The following is an 18373-nucleotide window of genomic DNA, read 5'->3' as shown; positions in this document are numbered from 1 at the left end:
AGGTTTTTGATAATATCAGGAGCAACGAGAGTATCTTTGAGATGAAGAGTTCGGGAAGATAGATTTATAGAGTGGGTACCACTGGCCGTAACTGGGATAGAGTTTCCATTGCCAACTAAGATGGATTTAACATTGCGAGTATTGAAAACAGTGTGTAACGTACCTGGATCCGCAGTAATATGTGAGGTTGCACCAGTGTCCATATAGAACGTGTCGTCCGGTGACTGCAGACTCATGGAGCTATAGGCTTCCTCAAAGTCTGAAGGATGCAACATCTCTGTGGAAGGAATAACATGCGCCTGGGCATGTCCATATGCGGCAGTTCGTGGACGCTGTGGACGCTGTTGGGTCTGGCGGGAGCGAGCTGGAGAAGAAGCAACAGGAGCAGTGGGCTGCCAGTGGGGGACGATAGGGTATGGGCTTGGAGGTGCAGCCCAGTAAGGCATGTAAGGAGTTGGGTATGCAGAGTTTGGGTAGACAGCAACTCGTGGGTAATTGGGCTCACGGAACTGGGCCGGGGTTGGCAGAAGTGGGGGTTCTGCTGAATGTTGATGGGCTGGAGGTCGTTGGTTGAGCTGATTCCGCTTGCTAGGGCGTAGAGGACGTTGTCCTGTGTAGGAGCCAGTGGGTGCTAGTGTTGTAGATGATGCCATGGAAGTTTGTTGTGTACGACGAATTTCTTCGGTGCGTAGTTGTGAACGGGCAGCGTCAAACGTTGGCATAGACTGTTGAATGAAGGATGCAACGGTATTTTATTCCTCCGGAAGACCATTGACAAGTTGGATAACCAACCGTTTGTCATTCATGGGGAAGTCAAGATCAGTCAATCGATCCGACAATGACTTGAGCTTGTCACAGTAGTCATCAATGCTAGCACAATCAACAAACTTTAAATTGACAAATTTACTTTCAAGGGTCGCAGCACGATTACCTTTGTTATCTTGAAACAACTTTTGAAGATGATCCCAAAGTTCTCTAGCGGTTTTTCCGGATTTTAAAACCGTGAGCATCAAGTCCTTGGCCATGGTGGAGAACATCCATTGACGAAACAAAGCGTCGAGTTGAGTCAAGATATTTTTTTTCAATCTCCGTTGGTGGTGCGGATCCATCAATGAGGAATAGAAGACCGTGAGTTTGAAGGTGTAGTTTAAAAAGAAAAACCCATGAAGAGTATTCATATCAAGGAGAATAGGGATTAGGGTTCTTATGTTTGTCACAGCAAAGGCTGGATGCAGTGATTTTTTATCACTTGCCATAGATTTTCTAGGATTCTAGGGAAGAAGAAGGAGAAGAAGGATCGGTTTTAGGATCGTGATACCATGTCAGATTATGGTAAAACTCCCATGCCCTTCCTTTTAGGAGAAGGGGAAATATATATTATTATTATCCTTAATTAATGAGAATATTCTGGGTCCTATAAATATGGTAGAATATAATATGGACCTCTAATGTTTCTCCAATTAGGCTCAGTTCCTGCTTTGGTGATCTCATCAACAGATGTAGCTAAAGAAGTCTTCAAAAATCATGATATTGTGTTTTCTGGAAGACCTGCGTTATATTCAGCAAACAGGATTTGTTATTGATGCACTGACGTAAATTTTGCTCCTTACGGCGAATACTGGCGAGAGATCAGAAAGATATCAATATCGGAACTGTTGAGTCCAAAGAGAGTTGCATCGTTTCGAGCTGTGAGGGAAGAGGAAGTGTCTATCTTCATCGATTCCGTCCGCAAATCTTCTGCATCTATGGTTCCCATAAATCTAAGCGAGATGTCGTTGTGTGTTATAAATGATGTAGTTTGTCGAACTGCTTTTGGTAGAAAATTCGGAGAGGGAGGAGGTAAGCTTCGTAGAATTCTTCAAGTAACCCAAGAAATGATTGGTACGCCCCAGATTGCAGATATCTTCCCATGCATGGGTTGGATCCACAGGTTTGATGGAGTAGACGCAAAATTAGAGGATACTTTTCAGCAACTAGACAATCTTTATGAGATCATAATGGATGAACACCTCGAGCCCCAGAGGCCTAGCCCTGAATTTGAAGATTTTGTCGATGTGTTGTTCCGGCTTCAGAAGGACCCTAGTCAGAGCATCTCCTTTAGTAGAGATCAAATTAAGGGAATCCTCACGGTATGTAAAGCTTCTATTTTGGAGTATTTCAGTGTTCTTATGTTTGATTTATCTCCTTGGAGCAACTACTTTATTAATTCTGAATGGTATTTAATTACAGGACATATTTGTTGCTGGAACCGATACATCTTCTGCAACAATAGTGTGGACTATGACAGAACTGGTTAGGAATCCAGTAGTGATGGAAAGAGTACAGGAGGAAGTGAGAAGAATCCTAGGCAATAAGGAGTTCGTAGAAGAAAGTGATCTTCCCAAACTGAACTACTTGAAGTTAGTGGTAAAAGAGACGTTGCGACTTCATACTCCAGCTCCCTTACTAGTCCCGAGGCAAACCACAGATGACTGCATAGTTGTGAACACAAAGATCTGGTGTCATCTGAGTATTCACAAATAATGCGCGCAGACTCATGACAATACAGTAAATAAGCTGCGCCTGAGGGGAATGGATAGGTTACATCGAATCCTTGACTCAGAGTTCTAATACTCTTCCTCGTCTCATCAACTAAAATCATTGTTCTTGGCTCATACAATAAGATAAATAGTGGATGAAATATAAAATGTACGAACATGATATACCATAAGTATCGAATTGAACATATAAAGTGTAAATCCATGAATATAGATGAAACGATTAACTTATATGATTCATCACTCAGATCTCTGTCTACGGGTTTGGGTTTTTCATTATATGTATGAAGGTTACAGAAATAGTCGAATGACTTTGAGACCAATATAAGTCTGCGTAGAAGGAGGAACTTCACTTACACTTTCTCTATCTCTTTGTCTCTCTCCTATTCTCCTCTCAATGTTTTTCGGCCTCCCTCTTCACTTGGGAGAGAGGGGTATTTCTAGGGAGGTTACGTGGGGTCCACTTCTGAATCCCGTTATAACCTTATCCTCTTGTGTTTTGTGCCACTCACGTAGAAGTCTTCGTGTTCTCGGCTGTATCTGCGTGTTCTGTCTGGATACGCAGTATTATCTGCGCTTCCAATACAGGCTGACTGACGCGTATGATGTTTGAGGGTATTTAATGCGGGTAGCTGAGATGTCTGTCCGCGGTAGACAACTGTCCTCTGCCCCTGTCTTGTCTGCGTCAGTCTGACTATCCCCAGCCGTAGATCTTAGATCTTTCTAGGGATAGGATAAAGTGACTCTTGGCTGTCCACGCGTGATATCATATCTTGATTCCCTTAGCCGCATGTCCTCCACGTGTGTCTTTGTGGGCACGTGGCGGAAGATGAAATGTGTACCTACAATTTGCCCCTTTTCCTCCTACTGGGCGGTTAGTCGAAGTGGGAAGAAAAAACATGTTACTCTCTTCATCTTCTTTTTACTATTTTCCTAGATTTTAGGGCACGTTCCCCACTATTTGTAATAACTTCTTCTTGGGTAGTGGGGCGGTTTTTATTTCTCTTTGCATATATATATGAGAAGGAATGTGAAAATTCTCTAATCATAAATTTCATTCCTTCTCTTTCCTCGGAATTTTCATTCTTTGTTCTCTGTTTTTGTATCCTTGTTATTAACTGCTGCTGCTGCTACTGTTGTTCCTCAAAGTTTTCTGCTGCTGTTGCTACTGTTGTTCGTCGAGGTTTTCTGCTGCTGCTACTGTTGTTCGTCGAGGTTTTCTGCTGCTGCTATTGTTCGTCGAGGCTTTCTGCTTAATTTTTTGTTTATAGGTAGGTGGTTTTACTGTGTCTTGATTATCTTTTGACGAACTGTTGCTATATGTGTTTGTGATGAAGAACATATATATAAGTGTGTGTATGATTGCCCATGTTCGTTATTACAAACAGTAATGATTTCTTCCTTCGTATATGCTTGCCCCTATTTGTTATTTCCCTTTTTATTTAGGGTTTGTTCTTATTTTCCATCTGGTTCATGATTATGAAGAACTGGATGAAATTGGGTTTTTTGATTTCTGTTTTGTCTTCGCGAAAATCTGAAACTTGTTTGTGTACTACGCATACATGGCTGGACGTCCGCGGGTTTCTTATCAAACTCCACCGCCTAGTCCGCGTAGATCTCCTCCGCATAGGGATCCTGATGTTTCTCCGCCTGGTGGAGGTTCGTCTAAATCTTCCCAAGGTGATGCCCGCGTTCATAGGGTTTCTTTTTCTTCTGGTCAGAGACACTTATCTTCTAAGAGGGGTGAGTCGCATAGAGGGAATACGCAGAAGGGGGACCGGCCAAAAGAGGCTCCTGTCTCCCGGTATGCTGTTTCTCGTCCCTTAGTTAATTCGCGTGATGATCCTAAGAGAACACGGGATGTCCTACCTCTTCGGTCAGTGGCGCCTCCTTCTGCGTCTCATCAACATCCTCTACCTCCCCCTCCAGTGTCTCAACCCAAGGGGAGGTCTTAGAAAGAAGTGGTTTCGAAGACTGATGTATCTAAGGTTCATCCTAAGAGGAAAGCTTCCGAGAGAAACCCTTCCAAAGGGTTCTGCGCCTGATCCCGTGGAGGAGGAAGATATTTCTCAGGAAATACGTAGCGTCGCTGTTGGGGAGAAGAAAATGACCTTCAAACATATTGATCTGGAGGTTTTCAAGGAAAAGCATGGTCTTCATCTATTCGATGTTCGTTTTTACGCTGCTGATGATGATATTACTTATGAGATGATATCGACATATAAGTTTGATGAATTTTATCTGCTGACCACGGTGGGGGCCTTTGAAGCGGGTCTTATGTTGCCTTTGTACAAGTCTGGGGATTCTTTTTATTATGATGTGCTGGCTGGTCGAGAGGGTTCTTCGAAGAACACACATTGTCGCTCTATTTCCCAACTTCATGGGAATTATCTTCGTACACTGAGGGAGTGTTATCTTCGGAGCAAAGGAGAGACAATGATGACTCTTTATGTTCCCAATCCTGAGGAAAGGGAGTGGTATACGCCTGAGAATTTTAACAAGTCTTCCGGTGACTATGTAAACAGTAGGAATCATAAACCGTGGAGTGTGAGTCTTCGGAATATTGCCGCTCCTCATGGTGAGATCCGCCTTCTGAGTGAAGTAAGTGGTGCTAAGGTGAAGTACGTCCCGGGTACAGAGAATTCTACTAACAAACTGGTATTTCCTACTCGTGAGCGGATCAAGCGTGATCATGAATATGAATGGCACGCAACTGTTATTGAGGTTGTTGGTCCCTGGGCTTGGGGGTGGGTTCCAGGTCCGCAAGGATGGCGTCCTACCGCAGATAGCCAGATACGTGCGGCTCCTCCTGCTCGTTATGGGAATTTCCGTCCTTGGCATTTGAATTTTGAGGGAATGAATTTCCAATATTCCCTCGATGTTGTTGATGGAGATGACGAAGAGAGTTCCGATGCTGATCTTCAGGCGAAGAATGCTGCGGTTGTCAAGGTAAGATTTCCATATGCCTTGTCCTTTAGTTGAGGAAGTTTTAATTCTTTTCAAAGTCAGGGATTTTTATTCTTGTGCCTTGTCTTTTTAGGCGACGAAGAAGAGGAGGATAAATCCCAAGCAGTCCACCACCGCAACAATCGAGGAGGCGGAGGTTTATGAAGAAGTTAACAGTCCTGTGACTGAGCTTGGAGAGGATGAAGATATGTCTGATATGGAAGAGCGTACTGATACATCCCCTCCAGGTCATGATGATGAAGAATTTGTTGAGGATGAAGATATGTCTGGTGGTGAAATTAATCCCGCAGGTTGTCATGATGCTGGTGCCGAAGCTAATCCTGCGGGTTGCAGTGATGCTGGTGATGATAACACTGGCCTTGGTGATGAGGGTGTTGGTGGTGAAATTCCTGCTATGTCTCAGGAGTTTTCCTTTGGTCGGATTTATTCTGCGGAGGATAGTTTTGTCATAAACGCTGCCCTGGGCATGGCTTCTGAGTTCAACCTGCTTTCCCCAAACGATGATTGGGATGTGCTTGGTAACTCTAGCAAGGCGGATGGAAAGGGAAAGGGAGTCGTGGATGCTAGTGATGTTCCAGAGGGGAGCGGTGTTAGAGACCTTCCAGATTTGGATGCGGGAGTATCCTCGAACTCTTCGGGTGCTAAATTCATGGACATGGGTAAGGCCTCGGTTGGGTCTTCTGGAGATGATTTTCCTCAGTCACTGATCCTTGAGGGTGATGATGCCATCTTAGCTTGGTTTAAAAAGAATAACTTGATGTTCATACCCAATCCAGCTCCTGTGGTGGAGGGTGAGAAGAAATCTGATGCCTATACCCGTAAGATGATGCAATTGTCTCCCGAGGACCAGGTTGTAGAAGCGTGGGATAAGAATCTTCGGGCCTTGAAGGCTGCTCTAGTAGTCGACGCTCCCTCGAATGTTGCTGATATGATGGCGTTGGCTGATGGGTATCAGTATGGATTTCCCCAACAGCGGATGTTAGAGGTGAGTTCTCTCATCATTTTGCCTTGTATCAATTTTTAGCAATTTTTAGAGTCAGGGTGTTCTAATATTCTGATTCGCAGATGATGAGGATTGAGCATTACAATCACATGTTGTACCAGTTTTTTAAGGCCAAATCCCTTAATTTGGAGGCTAAGCTTCGTCTTCGGGAAGAGGAGCTTACTGCGGCTGAGACTGTCATTGCTGATAGGGATAGTGAGATATGTGAGTTAAAGAGTCTCCTCAAGTCTAAGGAGCAACAAGGAAAGGAGGAGGAGAATCTTCGCTTGGATATTGATATGGCTCGTAGTGAGTTGGAGGAGGCCAAGAAGAATTCTTCGGCTGTTACAGGTTTGATTATATGTTCTCTTCCTTGATATTGTCCTTTACTGTAATTAGTGTTCTGTCTGAGTCTCCCTCCCCCACCCTATCTTCAATGGGTGGTTCCTGAGTTAGTATGGCTTCGAAAAGAGCGGCAGCATCAGAAATCTCGCATCGCAGAGTTGGTAGAGAAGATAAAGAGAGAGGCTGATAAGTGGAATGCTCGTTCCGATGAATATAATGCTCTGGCAGAGGAGTGGCGGGTCAGACGAGTCCAAATGATTGATATGCAGAACAAATATAACAATGATCGTCGTTTGTTTAATGGAACGTTGTTGTGGACGCGTGATAATCTTCGTGAATCCCGAGAACAGGTCTCATCATTGGAAGCTAAAATCAATCTCTTGGAAGAAGAATTGCGTCAAGCTCGTTCTTCTCAGTCTTCTGATGTTAAAGATTACATTCAGCGTCTTGCTAGGGAGAGAGATGACGCTAGGGCTGAGGCTGGTGCTCTTAGCAAAGCTTTAGCTGTGTCTAGGGCTAATGTGGTACGCCAAGCTGAGTCTGAGAGAAATCTTGAAGTAAATATGTATCGTCTCAACAAGGGTCTGGAGGGTTTAAACAATGAGGTCAACCATCTTCGTCACTTGGATTCAATGAAACAGGTAGAATTAGATGCGAGTCAGTACGTCCTTTCAACCCTTCAAGCGGATTATAAGAAGTTGTCAGATGAGTATGATTTTCTTGATGAAGACCGTGATGCTGTTGTTAAAGAATATGAAATAGCTTCGGCGAGATTCGAAGGTATATGATTATATTATCGAGTGTGATTCTGTAATTTCCTGGACCTAACCATCTGCATTTTTCTTTTCCTTGCAGAGCTCCAGGGACAGCTTCGCACTGCAAATGAAGAGCTTGCGGAGGCTCAATCTCAATTAGTGTATCAGGAAAGCCAGATTAATTATCACAAAGGTTTAGCTACAGCAAGGGACGAGGCTGCCCAAGCCGCTTCGAAGGAAGTGAGCCGCCTTTCCTCGTTGTTGTCAAAGGCTGAGATGATGAATATTGTTATTGCGTACAAGGCTCGGTGTCAACTAGTGGAAGAGACTAACAAAATTCTGGATAGCATCGAGTATGATCTTAAGACCGAGCATGGCCTTATCAAGAGTTATCCGCGCCGTGAGAAACCCCCGCCCCTACATCTGGTTCTTCAGGGCCTTCCTCGGGTGGGAGCGTACCTTCAACGCAGAAGGGGAAGATTGCTAAACCTGCTGGTGGGGTTGGACCATACAAGTAGATTTTTGTAGAGAGTTGATCTTTGTTGATTATGAGGCTTCGTGAGATTTCTTTTGTATTTTCTTGTTTCCGCGTATCATTTCCAAGCATGTAATCAACTTTTAATGAATTGATCATTGTTTTAACTTTTATCTGTGTTGTCCGGCTTTTTTTTTTTTTTTTAAATATTGTTATGGTTAATTTGGAATATAACTGAATGTAATCAGGGATAGCGAAGTGTTTGAGACCTGTCACCCCGCTGGCTAATCCTGGCCATAGGATTCCCAGACGGTGGGGGTCGGGGCAGCGTTCTAGGATATGAGTTGTTTGGAATGTACGTTCATTCCGTCAACCCGCTTCCATAAGATTGGTTGGGTATCTCTTTCTGCTGGATGCCTTCCCCATGGTCCTACACTTATAGACGCTGATAGGGGAGTCCCGAGAGATTGTAGGTGACTACTTTCCCCAAGTAAAATAGAACAACAATTAACACCAGTGTTACGTGGTTCAACAGCAGAGTGTCTACGTCCACAAGTGAAAGAGGGTTAAAGTGTCTATTCAGTTTGTTGAGTTACATTTAGAAGAATTCCATTGATGGAACCTCTGAGGTAGTAAATAGTAAAAAATAGGAGGATGAAGTATTGACGCGGAGGCTGTATTTACAGGTGTAGGGTTCTCGTGAGGTGTTATATTTACGCGCAGTTGTCTTGTTACTATGTTGCTCCATGTATTGTGACTATTTTTTGCCAAAAGTTTGCTTGATTGATAGGTTGAGGTTTGCTATTCCTCTCTCAGAGATAGAAACATGCCGATCGCAAGCGTCGTTTTCTTCTTCTGGCGCTCTTCACGCAGATGCATGTCTGCGTTGCCCTCTACGGGTAGTATGGCTTGAGATATTTTGCATTCCATGGGTTTTTGAGGATCTCCCCTTTTAGGTTGCGCAGATAATAAGACCCATTTCCTGCAACATCATGTATGACGAAGGGTCCCCCCCCCCCATGTTGGTGCTAATTTTCCCCACTTCTTTTCTCGTTGGTATTTGGGGAATGGTCCTCAGCACATACTGCCCTTCTACGAAATTTCTAAGCTTAACCCTCTTATTATACTCCCTTGCTAGTTTCCTTTGATAGTTTTCCATTTTTTGTAGTGCTGCCTCCCTCCTCTCCTCTAGATCATCCAACCTTTCCAACATCATGTCCGCTGTGAGGTTCTTCTTCCATGCTTCAGTCTTCGTGTTGGCATGATTATTTTTGTTGGGATATTAGCTTCAGCTCCATAGGTGAGTAAGAATGGGGATTCTCCCGTGTCTGATCTTCGAGTTGTCCTATAAGCCCACAAAACGTTGTGTAGTTGCTCACACCAACGCTTCTTGTATCCGTCCAACTGCTTTTTTAGGATGAGTGCGAAGGTTTTGTTTGTGGCTTCTGCCTGACCATTGCTTTGAGGGTAAATTGGTATTGACTTGTTCTTTCGAATTTTGAAAGTATCGAAGAGTAAGTCGATGTTTTTTCCCTGGAATTGCATGCCATTGTCAGATACAATCTCACCTGGTATGCCAAACCTGCAAATGATGTTTTGAAAAATGAATGTGAAGACATCTGCGTCTCGGATCCTTGCCAGGGCTTTAGCCTCTACCCATTTGCTGAAATAGTCTGTGGCGAATTTGGTTATTTTATGTATTTGTAGGTGTTTTTGGAAAATAATCTCTTGCGGCGAATTTGGCTAAAAATGTGGCATTTGGACCTCCGTTGATAACGTACCGGAAGAGCCTCAGAAGTGTACCGGAAGTATCCCAGAAATACCCCGGAGGAACCCTGAAAAAGTGCGGAAAATGCCCTAGAGGACACTTGCTATACGGACCCTCAATTTTTGGATAAGGGGTAACCTAATTACTAAGGGGTGACCCATTTCCAGGCAGCTGCTAAAGGGACACCGGAGCTGGATAGGGGGACACCCTTCTTCACGTTTAAAACAGAATTTTGGCGGGAAAGAACTTGGCAGCGTCTGGCAGATTTTGGTTCGATTATTGGAGGAGTTTTAATGCGATTAAACACCGGAAATCAGTTGGGATAATCCAGTTAGACCTAAACAGACCCTATGCAAGTGATTGGGCTGATCGAATTGGGCTGGAATGGCCGGGAGAAGTAATCAAAGTTCAAACAGGACACGTACTATCTGTTCAAGTTTCAAAGATTTGTGAGAGATATTTGGGAGAGTTTGACGCTGGAAATTAATGTATTTAGTCTTGTTCACGTCTTAAGAAGAGTTTGGTACCTATTTTATAGCTATAGGACGCGTACAAAGCAACAGAAAAGAGATTATTCTCTCAACTGCTCGAGAAGAAAAAAAGAGAAATACTCTCGGATTTAGTCGAGATTTATGGATCTGTTGGGCTATATAAGTGTTGGTTTACATCAAAGAAAGGGGGAGAAACCCTGAGGAGAGAGTTTAGAGTCCAGGAGAGCCGAGGAGAAGCGATTACAGAGAGTTATTGTTGCTGCTGCTGCTGCTGTTCGAGGAGGAAGAAGAAGACAAAGAACAGACCTGCTAAGGCAGTCGTTCTTCATCAGTCTTAAAACCAGAAACGCTGTGTCGCTGTTTACAGCACACGACTTGTATCGTTCTTTACGGCAGTCGTTTTCTTTTACAACACTTTAGTTCTATCGTTTCTTCTCAGCACTTACACCATTTGTAACAGTGACGCTGTAACACTTTTACAGCGTTGCTAATTCCTATTTCATCATATAATCATCAATAAAAACACCTATTTTAGCCATGAATTTATCTTGTGAGTGTGTTTTTGGGATGAGGAGCTAAACCCATTAGCCAAGGCGACGGAGGAATCCATTGGTCCTTATTTATGGTATAATTCTAACTTTATTATTTATTTGCAATATTATTACATGATTATTTGCATGGAATTTTAATTGAAAAATTGATTTTTATTGAATAATTGTGATTCATTTTGATGGAGCATGCTTAGTTTAAGACTCTTGATGTTTCATGCTTGGTGTTTACATTTATTACTTCAAAAATCTACAAAAGGCATAATATTAGAATCACTCTAAAAGAAAAATTGCATGAATATTAATTATTAGAATTTATCAAATAATGGGTCAATGGTGGAATCCAAGTCTTGGTGTTTTTCTCTAAAGGTTTGAACTATTTTATTTATTTGTGTGTTTAATTTAAATCTAAAAAAAATTGTTTTCTTCACAAGTCTGAAAAGACCCCTTTTTACCACTACTACTACAATCACTATTTGATAAACCATCAGGCCACTATCAAAAATCTTCTCTTCCCTGATCCTTCGATTAGGGACCCATGATGTCTATGCCCCATTTTGAGAATGGCCAAGGGCTGTCTACTGGGTTCAACATTTTTGCGGGTGCGTGGATTTTTTTGGCGAAACGCTGGCATTCTTCGCATCTTCGTGACATTCTTGCAGCGTCTCGTATCATTGTTGGCCAGTAATATCCTTGAGTTTTCGCCTTATCTGCTAGGGGATCTCATTCCGCTGTGATTGCCTGCGTCTCCGCGGTGTATGTCTTTCAAAATCAAATGTCCTTCGGATCTGGATAGGAAACTTAATAATGGTCCGAGAAAATATTTTCTGTACAAAATTTCTTTTCTCAGATCATATCTTCCTGCCTTTGACTGTATTTTTCTGGATTGCTTTAGATCCGAGGGTAGTATTCTTTCTTTTAGGAAAAGATGAATATCAGATCTCCAATCTTCTTCTTTGCTGAAGTCTTCATCTTGATCTTCCTTAGCCATGATGTCGTCTTCTTGGAAATCATCCGCGATGAATTCTCCCACGTCATCATCTGCAATATCTTTTTCTGCGTGGTTCCTCTGCTGTGCAGCGCAGAGTTCTTGAATATCAATTGAAGGCTCGTAAATCCTGGTTACTTTGATTGCTTTGACGTCCTCGTTTCTGAGCATCGATGATATGTAGGCCAGGGCATCCGCGTGCCTGAGTTCCTTCCTTTCCAGGTGTCGGAATTTGATGTTTGGGATTTGTGACGCCAGTGTTTGCACCAATTCCATGTATGCTGACAATATTCTGTCATAAACATTATATTGCAACCCTATTTGTCGGATGACCAGCTGTGAATCGCTTGTCAGACGCACGTCAGTTATGCCCATTTCTATTATCAACTTAAGGGCATGCACCACTGCTTCATATTCAACTATGTTGTTGGTATGCCCCTTGAATTCTAACCTGAAAGCATGTATGATCCTGTCTCCTGTTGGGGTGGTGATTACGATGCCTATCCCCGCCCCTTCTTTATTTTTCGACCCATATACGAAGACTTCCCATTGCCTAGGATTTTTTGGTTCCAAGATGTCTATAGGGTTTTTACCTTCGTCCATTTCTGGTAGTCCTGCTGCCTTTCGTCCTTCGATGATGACTTCTTCGCAGTTATCCAATGGTAAGTCTGCTAGGAAATCTGCTAACACTTGTGACTTCTGAGAGTGTTGTAGCTCATGGATGATATTGAATTGATCTAGGTGAGTATTCCATTTTACAATTCTGCCTACTTTTCCTGCGTTCTTAAGGACTGCTTCTAGCGGATCTTTGCATGGGACGCGGACGTAGTGAGTCAAAAAGTAAGTTCCGAGTTTCAGGGTTGCCCATACTAATTCCAAGATGAGCTGCTCGATCTTCGTGTAGTTCCTTTCTGCTGTGTTCAGAGTCTTGCTGATGTAATAGATGGGCTGCTCTATCTTCGTGTTAGTTTTAACCAATACTGCGCTGACTGCATCTTCTGTTGCTGCTATGTATAGTGCCAACACTTCATCAGGGTTTGGTTTTTGTAATATAGGGATCTCAGCCAGGTATTCTTTGATATTTCGAAAAGCTTCCTCGCACTCTGCCGTCCATTCGAATTTGCTTCCTTTTTTGAGAATGTTAAAAAAGTGCTTACATCTATCCGAGGACATGGATATGAACCTCCCCAGCGCAGCCAGCAAACCATTGAGTTTCTGAACCTCTTTTAAATTCTTTGGGGATGGCATTCTTACGATGGCTTCAATTTTAGCGTGATCGACTTCAATGCCCCTCTTCGTCACCAAATATCCGAGGAACTTTCCGGAAGTGACACCAAAAGTGAACTTCTCTGGTTTTACCTTCATGTTGTGCACTATCATTGCTTGGAAAATATCTTTTAGGTCTTGGTGATGATCTTTGCGCAGCTTGCTTTTAACGAGCATATCATCCACATATACTTCCAGCGTACTTCCAATCCATGGTTTGAAAATTGCATCCACCATTCTTTGGTAGGTTGCCCATGCGTTTCGCAGTCCAAAGGGCATTCTTACCTAGCAATAGAGGCCGTGTGGTGTATAGAATGATGTATATTGCTGATCTTCTTCTGCTAGGAATAATTGATTGTATTCAGAGTATTCATCCATGAATGACATTTCTTCGTATCCTTCAACTTCCTTGACAAGTTGGTCAATGCTTGGCAGTGGATAGCTATCTAGGGCAAGCCTTATTGAGGTTGGTGAAGTCGATGCATATCCTTACTCCGCCATTTTTTTCGGTACGATGACCATGTTAGAGATCCATGTTGGGTACTTAACTTCTTTGATGAATCCTGCGTCCAGTAGTTTGCGGAGTTCCACTTCAACTGCTCGATGGTATTCTGGAGCTACTTTGCGCACCTTCTGCCTAAAAGGGGGGGGGGGTACCTGGTTTTATTCGAAGTTCGTGATGAACTAACTTTGGGTCAATTCCCGGCATGTCCCCCAATTTCTAAGAAAAGATGTCCGCGTATTCCTTTAGAAGTTTGATTAGCGCGGCTTCTCTTTCTTCATCCATCAAGGTGCCTATTCTGATAATCTTCGGGTTTCCCTCAGTACCTATGTTGACTTCTTTAGCTGCTTCGACAGGTGTAAACGTGGGTTTTGGTTCCCCCAAGAGCGGAATATTCTTTGATTGATATTTGGTGGGCTCTCCGTCTTCTTTTGTCGCTGAGGTGCTTGCTTCTGCGCTGCCAGTGGTGCTTACGTTCAGAAGGCTCTTTCCGGAGATTTCTTCCAGATATGTATCTATGGTTATCTCCTTATTTTTGGCTCTTCGGGACTGGTGCTTTTCTTCCCGCTCATTATTGATCTGATTTTGTAAGGTCTGACATTCCCGCGCAGTTACTTGGTCTCCTTTAATTTCCATAACTCCCTGGGGTGTTGGGAATCTGAGATATTGATGGTAGGTTGCCGCTACTCCCTTGAGCTTGTGAACCCATCTTCTTCCGATGATGGCGTTTTAAGGTGAAGGTGCATCTACGATGCTGAATCGAGTGTCCACTTTCATGGGCCCCGCGTCTACTTGTAAGGCAATGTCCCCTAGGGGCTTTGTAGCTGCGCCGTTGAATCCGTAGATGGTGTAGTAAGATGACAGCAGTTGCTCGTCGTTGAGTTCCATACGTTTGAACGTGTCATAGAACAGGACGTTGACTGAGATTCCTCCATCGATGAGAATTTTCTTGACATTGCACCCTGCTATTGGGAGTGTGAGGACTAGAGGATCATTATGGTCTTCCATGTCTTCTTCCACATCGTCTGCATCGAAAGTCATGGGCGCGTCCATCCATTTTTCGTGCTCGTTTACCTCTTTCCCATCGATCTTATAAAGCTCACAATAATCTTCGAATTGTTTTCTCAATCTCTTCCCAATCTGGGCGGTTAGGATGGTCCTTGAATCTCTGAACATGAAATCGTGTTGAGGGTGCGGTTGCCTTCTGGTAATTGAACCTGCTTGCCTCTCTTGGTTCTATCTTCGTTATCAATCTTCTGTATATATTGCTTCAGGTCTCCTGCGTCAATTAGTTTTTGAATCATTATCTTGAGATTTTTGCACTTTTCTGTTTGATGACCGTTGAAACAATGGTATTCACAGTATTCCTTGGATTTTTCTGATCTAGGAGGCTGCTTTCCCTTGGACCATGGCCAATCGAAGTTCTCCCTCCCTTTGATCTCTCTCAGGATGCGTGAATAACTGGTATTCATCTTGGTATAGATTTGATCTTCAAATTTTCGATCACCTCTTCGTCTATCATCCCTTTGTTCTTTTCTTTCTTCGTTGGGACGTTCTTCTGTGATTCCTATTTTGGACCCGCTGGCTTGATCCACGGAATTTGTGCGTGTGGGACGTTGAGTATGAGCTCTGGGATTTTCACGCTGAATTTCTTATAACCTTGCATGCTTTTCTATGATTATCCGGAGATCTCCTTCGGTGGTAGGGATGGTTCCGTGGATCTCGACAAATAAAGGACTCATCCTGTCCATCCCCCATTTGTAGCAGTTGATACTAACCACAGAATCTACGTTGCCAATAGCTTGGAAAATCTTGTGCCATCTATTAGTGTATTCTCTGATGATCTCTTTGTATTTCATATCCAGCGAGAATAGTTTGTCCATGCCGGTATTGACAACCTTGTTGTACATGTATGTTGCTAGAAATTTTTCTGTGAGTTGGTCGTAGGAGTCGGTGGAGTTTGATGGCAAGTTATCAAACCATGACAACACATACCCTTTTAAACTTGGAAGTATCCACAGTATGGAGTCTTCGTTATCCAACGGGGCATCATTCGATTATAATATCGAAGATGAGCCGCAGGATCAGTTGATCCGTCATAGCAATCGAAAGCAGAAACCGAACACTTCTGCGGTATGGAAGCCCTGTCCAAGTGTGGTGTCAGCGGAGTAGTATTTGCTTCCTTCATCACTTGCTCTAGCCTTCCGCCTCCCTGCCTAGTCTTTAGCTCCTTGATTTCTGCCAGCATCTCAGCACACATACTTTCCATTGCGATCTGGTGTTCCTCATGAATGGTAGATTTTGCTCGTGGGAAGGTGGTACCGTCGTAGTAGTCCGACTTCTCGGGATTGTAATCAGGGTCTGATCTTTGGTTGCTCCTTGCTCCTCTTCGATTCAATGGAAGTGGGTTGTTTGCGATCACCACTCTTCTATCTTCATTAGGTGCTACAACTTTGGAGTTGGCTTCGTCGCGTTGGTTTTCTACCTCTGCGCTATGAATGATTCTTTCCTTTAGTGTTTGGTTCTCTTGTGCTAATATCGCCACAGCATCTGCGTATGCCTTCTGGTTCTTCCTTAATTTTGTCAGCTCGGCCATCATCTGAGCGGAATGATTTGACCCTTGATTTGGTGTTCCTGCCCGCAATTTCTCATCAGCGGCTATGGTTTGTTCCTCATCCACGATCTGTATTACTGGTTATGGTGGGTCTAACTGTGCACCTTGGGACCTCGACGGTTGTTGTGAGGGTTGGCCTGCTATTAGAAGCGGTTGCTTGGATGGAAAGGGTATGTTCTGTTCGTTGGTTAAGGGCATCCCATAGAGGGGTTGTTGTATTCCTGACTCTGCCACGACTTCCTGATGTTCCTGTAGTTGAGCATTGGTTACTCTGGGAGCTCCAACTTTGGATCCGCCAGCTCTTGAAGCTCCTGCTTTGGATGCCGCAGCATTTACTGCGTTTGCTGCGATGATGTTGGCATTGATGGGGGACATGCTTTCTGCATTATCCTGCGCCCTATCCGCTGCCTTTAGCTTTTCACCTCTCTGCTTACTCCTAGTTACCACTGGGGTTGTCCTTGGCATCTCTTTTGAAGGAGCTTTAGCCTTCCCGAAATCTTTGCTTCTCTCCATCTTTTAATATTTTCCTGAAAGAGAGAGAAAAAATCACGAAGACAATGGGCCCCATGTGATATCTATTAGCGTTTTGAGTCCTCAAAGGTGTAAAATCTTGAAAATACTTAAGGCGTCCATCTGTGTAGATGACCGCAGATCTGTTCGAAGTTTTGATTTTCAAAGACCTAAAAACTTAGAAAATGCATGAAGAATCAGATCTACTTAGATAAACGCGGATCTGTTCATAATTTTGATTTTCAAAGACGTGAAAACTTAGAAAATGCATGAAGAATCAGATCTACTTAGATAAACGCGGATCTGTTCATAATTTTGATTTTCAAAGACGTGAAAACTTAGAAAATGCATGAAGAATCAGATCTACTTAGATAAACGCGGATCTGTTAAAAATTTTGGTTTTTGAAATCATGAACGGAAAAAACCGTAGTGTTCCATACATCGTTATTTTCAGAAAAACGAAGCCTGGAACAAGTCACAGGAGAAGATAAATCTTTTACCGGGATGAAGATCCCTGTTTATAGCGCCAGATTGTGAACACAAAGATCTGGTGTCATCTGAGTATTCACAAATAATGCGCGCAGACTCATGACAATACAGTAAATAAGCTGCGCCTGAGGGGAATGGATAGGTTATGTCGAATCCTTGACTCGGAGTTCTAATACTCTTCCTCGTCTCATCAACTACAATCATTGTTCTTGGCTCATACAATAAGATAAATAGTGGATGAAATATAAAATGTACGAACATGATATACCATAAGTATCGAATTGAACATATAAAGTGTAAATGCATGAATATAGATGAAACGATTAACTTATATGATTCATCACTCAGATCTCTGTCTACGGGTTTGGGTTTTTCATTATATGTATGAAGGTTACAGAAATAGTCGAATGACTTTGAGACCAATATAAGCTTGCGTAGCAGGAGGAACTTCACTTACACTTTCTTTATCTCTTTGTCTCTCTCCTATTCTCCTCTCAATGTTTTTCGGCCTCCCTCTTCACTTGGGAGAGTGGGGGTATTTATAGGGAGGTTACGTGGGGTCCACTTCTGAAGCCCGTTATAACCTTATCCTCTTGTGTTTTGTGCCACTCACGCAGAAGTCTTCGCGTTCTCGGCTGTATCTGCGTGTTCTGTCTGGATACGCAGTATTATCTGCGCTTCCAATACAGGTTGACTGACAGGTATGCTGTTTGAGGGTATTTAATGCAGGTAGTTGAGATGTCTGTCCGTGGTAGACAGCTGTCCTCTGCCCCTATCTTGTTTGCGTCAGTCTGACTATCCCCAGCCGTAGATCTTAGATCTTTCTAGGGATAGGATAAAGTGACTCTTGGCTGTCCACGCGTGATATCATATCTTGATGCCCTTAGCCGCATGTCCTCCACGTGTGTCTTTGTGGGCACGTGGCGGAAAATGAAATGTGTACCTACAATAGTAAATGGGTACGACATCCCAGCGAAAACGAGGGTGTTCTATAATGCTAAAGCCATTGCAACGGACCCAAAATTTTGGGAAGATCCGGAAGAGTTCCGACCAGAGAGATTCATAACTAAGAACATAGATTTTAAAGGGCAAGACTTTGAGATGGTACCATTTGGGATTGGACGGAGGGGTTGCCC

At 43.2% G+C, this 18373-nt stretch overlaps 1 protein-coding gene across 1 annotated transcript; it reads left to right on the top strand.

The window, feature by feature from the left end:
* Positions 1 to 1769: 1769 nt before the first annotated feature.
* On the top strand, positions 1770 to 17951 carry LOC113305338 (cytochrome P450 71A9-like). Its single transcript, XM_026554395.1, has 3 exons — positions 1770 to 2129; positions 2230 to 2406; positions 17904 to 17951. The coding sequence occupies exons 1-3, from the start codon at positions 1770 to 1772 to the stop codon at positions 17949 to 17951; spliced, it is 585 nt and encodes a 194-aa protein (XP_026410180.1).
* The last annotated feature ends 422 nt before the right edge of the window (positions 17952 to 18373 follow it).

Source organism: Papaver somniferum, chromosome 8, assembly GCF_003573695.1.
Source record: "Papaver somniferum cultivar HN1 chromosome 8, ASM357369v1, whole genome shotgun sequence".
NCBI classification, from domain to species: Eukaryota; Viridiplantae; Streptophyta; class Magnoliopsida; order Ranunculales; family Papaveraceae; genus Papaver; species Papaver somniferum.
This window is presented reverse-complemented; position numbering and strand designations above follow the sequence as displayed.

What these genes read in the sequence shown, in the direction of transcription:
- LOC113305338 (XM_026554395.1), top strand. Translation starts at nt 1,770, where the DNA reads ATGTCGTTGTGTGTTATAAATGATGTAGTTTGTCGAACTGCTTTTGGT. An exon ending in AAATTAAGGGAATCCTCACG is followed by an intron (nt 2,130 to 2,229) that starts GTATGTAAAGCT and finishes ATTTAATTACAG; the next exon opens with GACATATTTGTTGCTGGAAC. An exon ending in TGAACTACTTGAAGTTAGTG is followed by an intron (nt 2,407 to 17,903) that starts GTAAAAGAGACG and finishes CTGGATACGCAG; the next exon opens with TATTATCTGCGCTTCCAATA.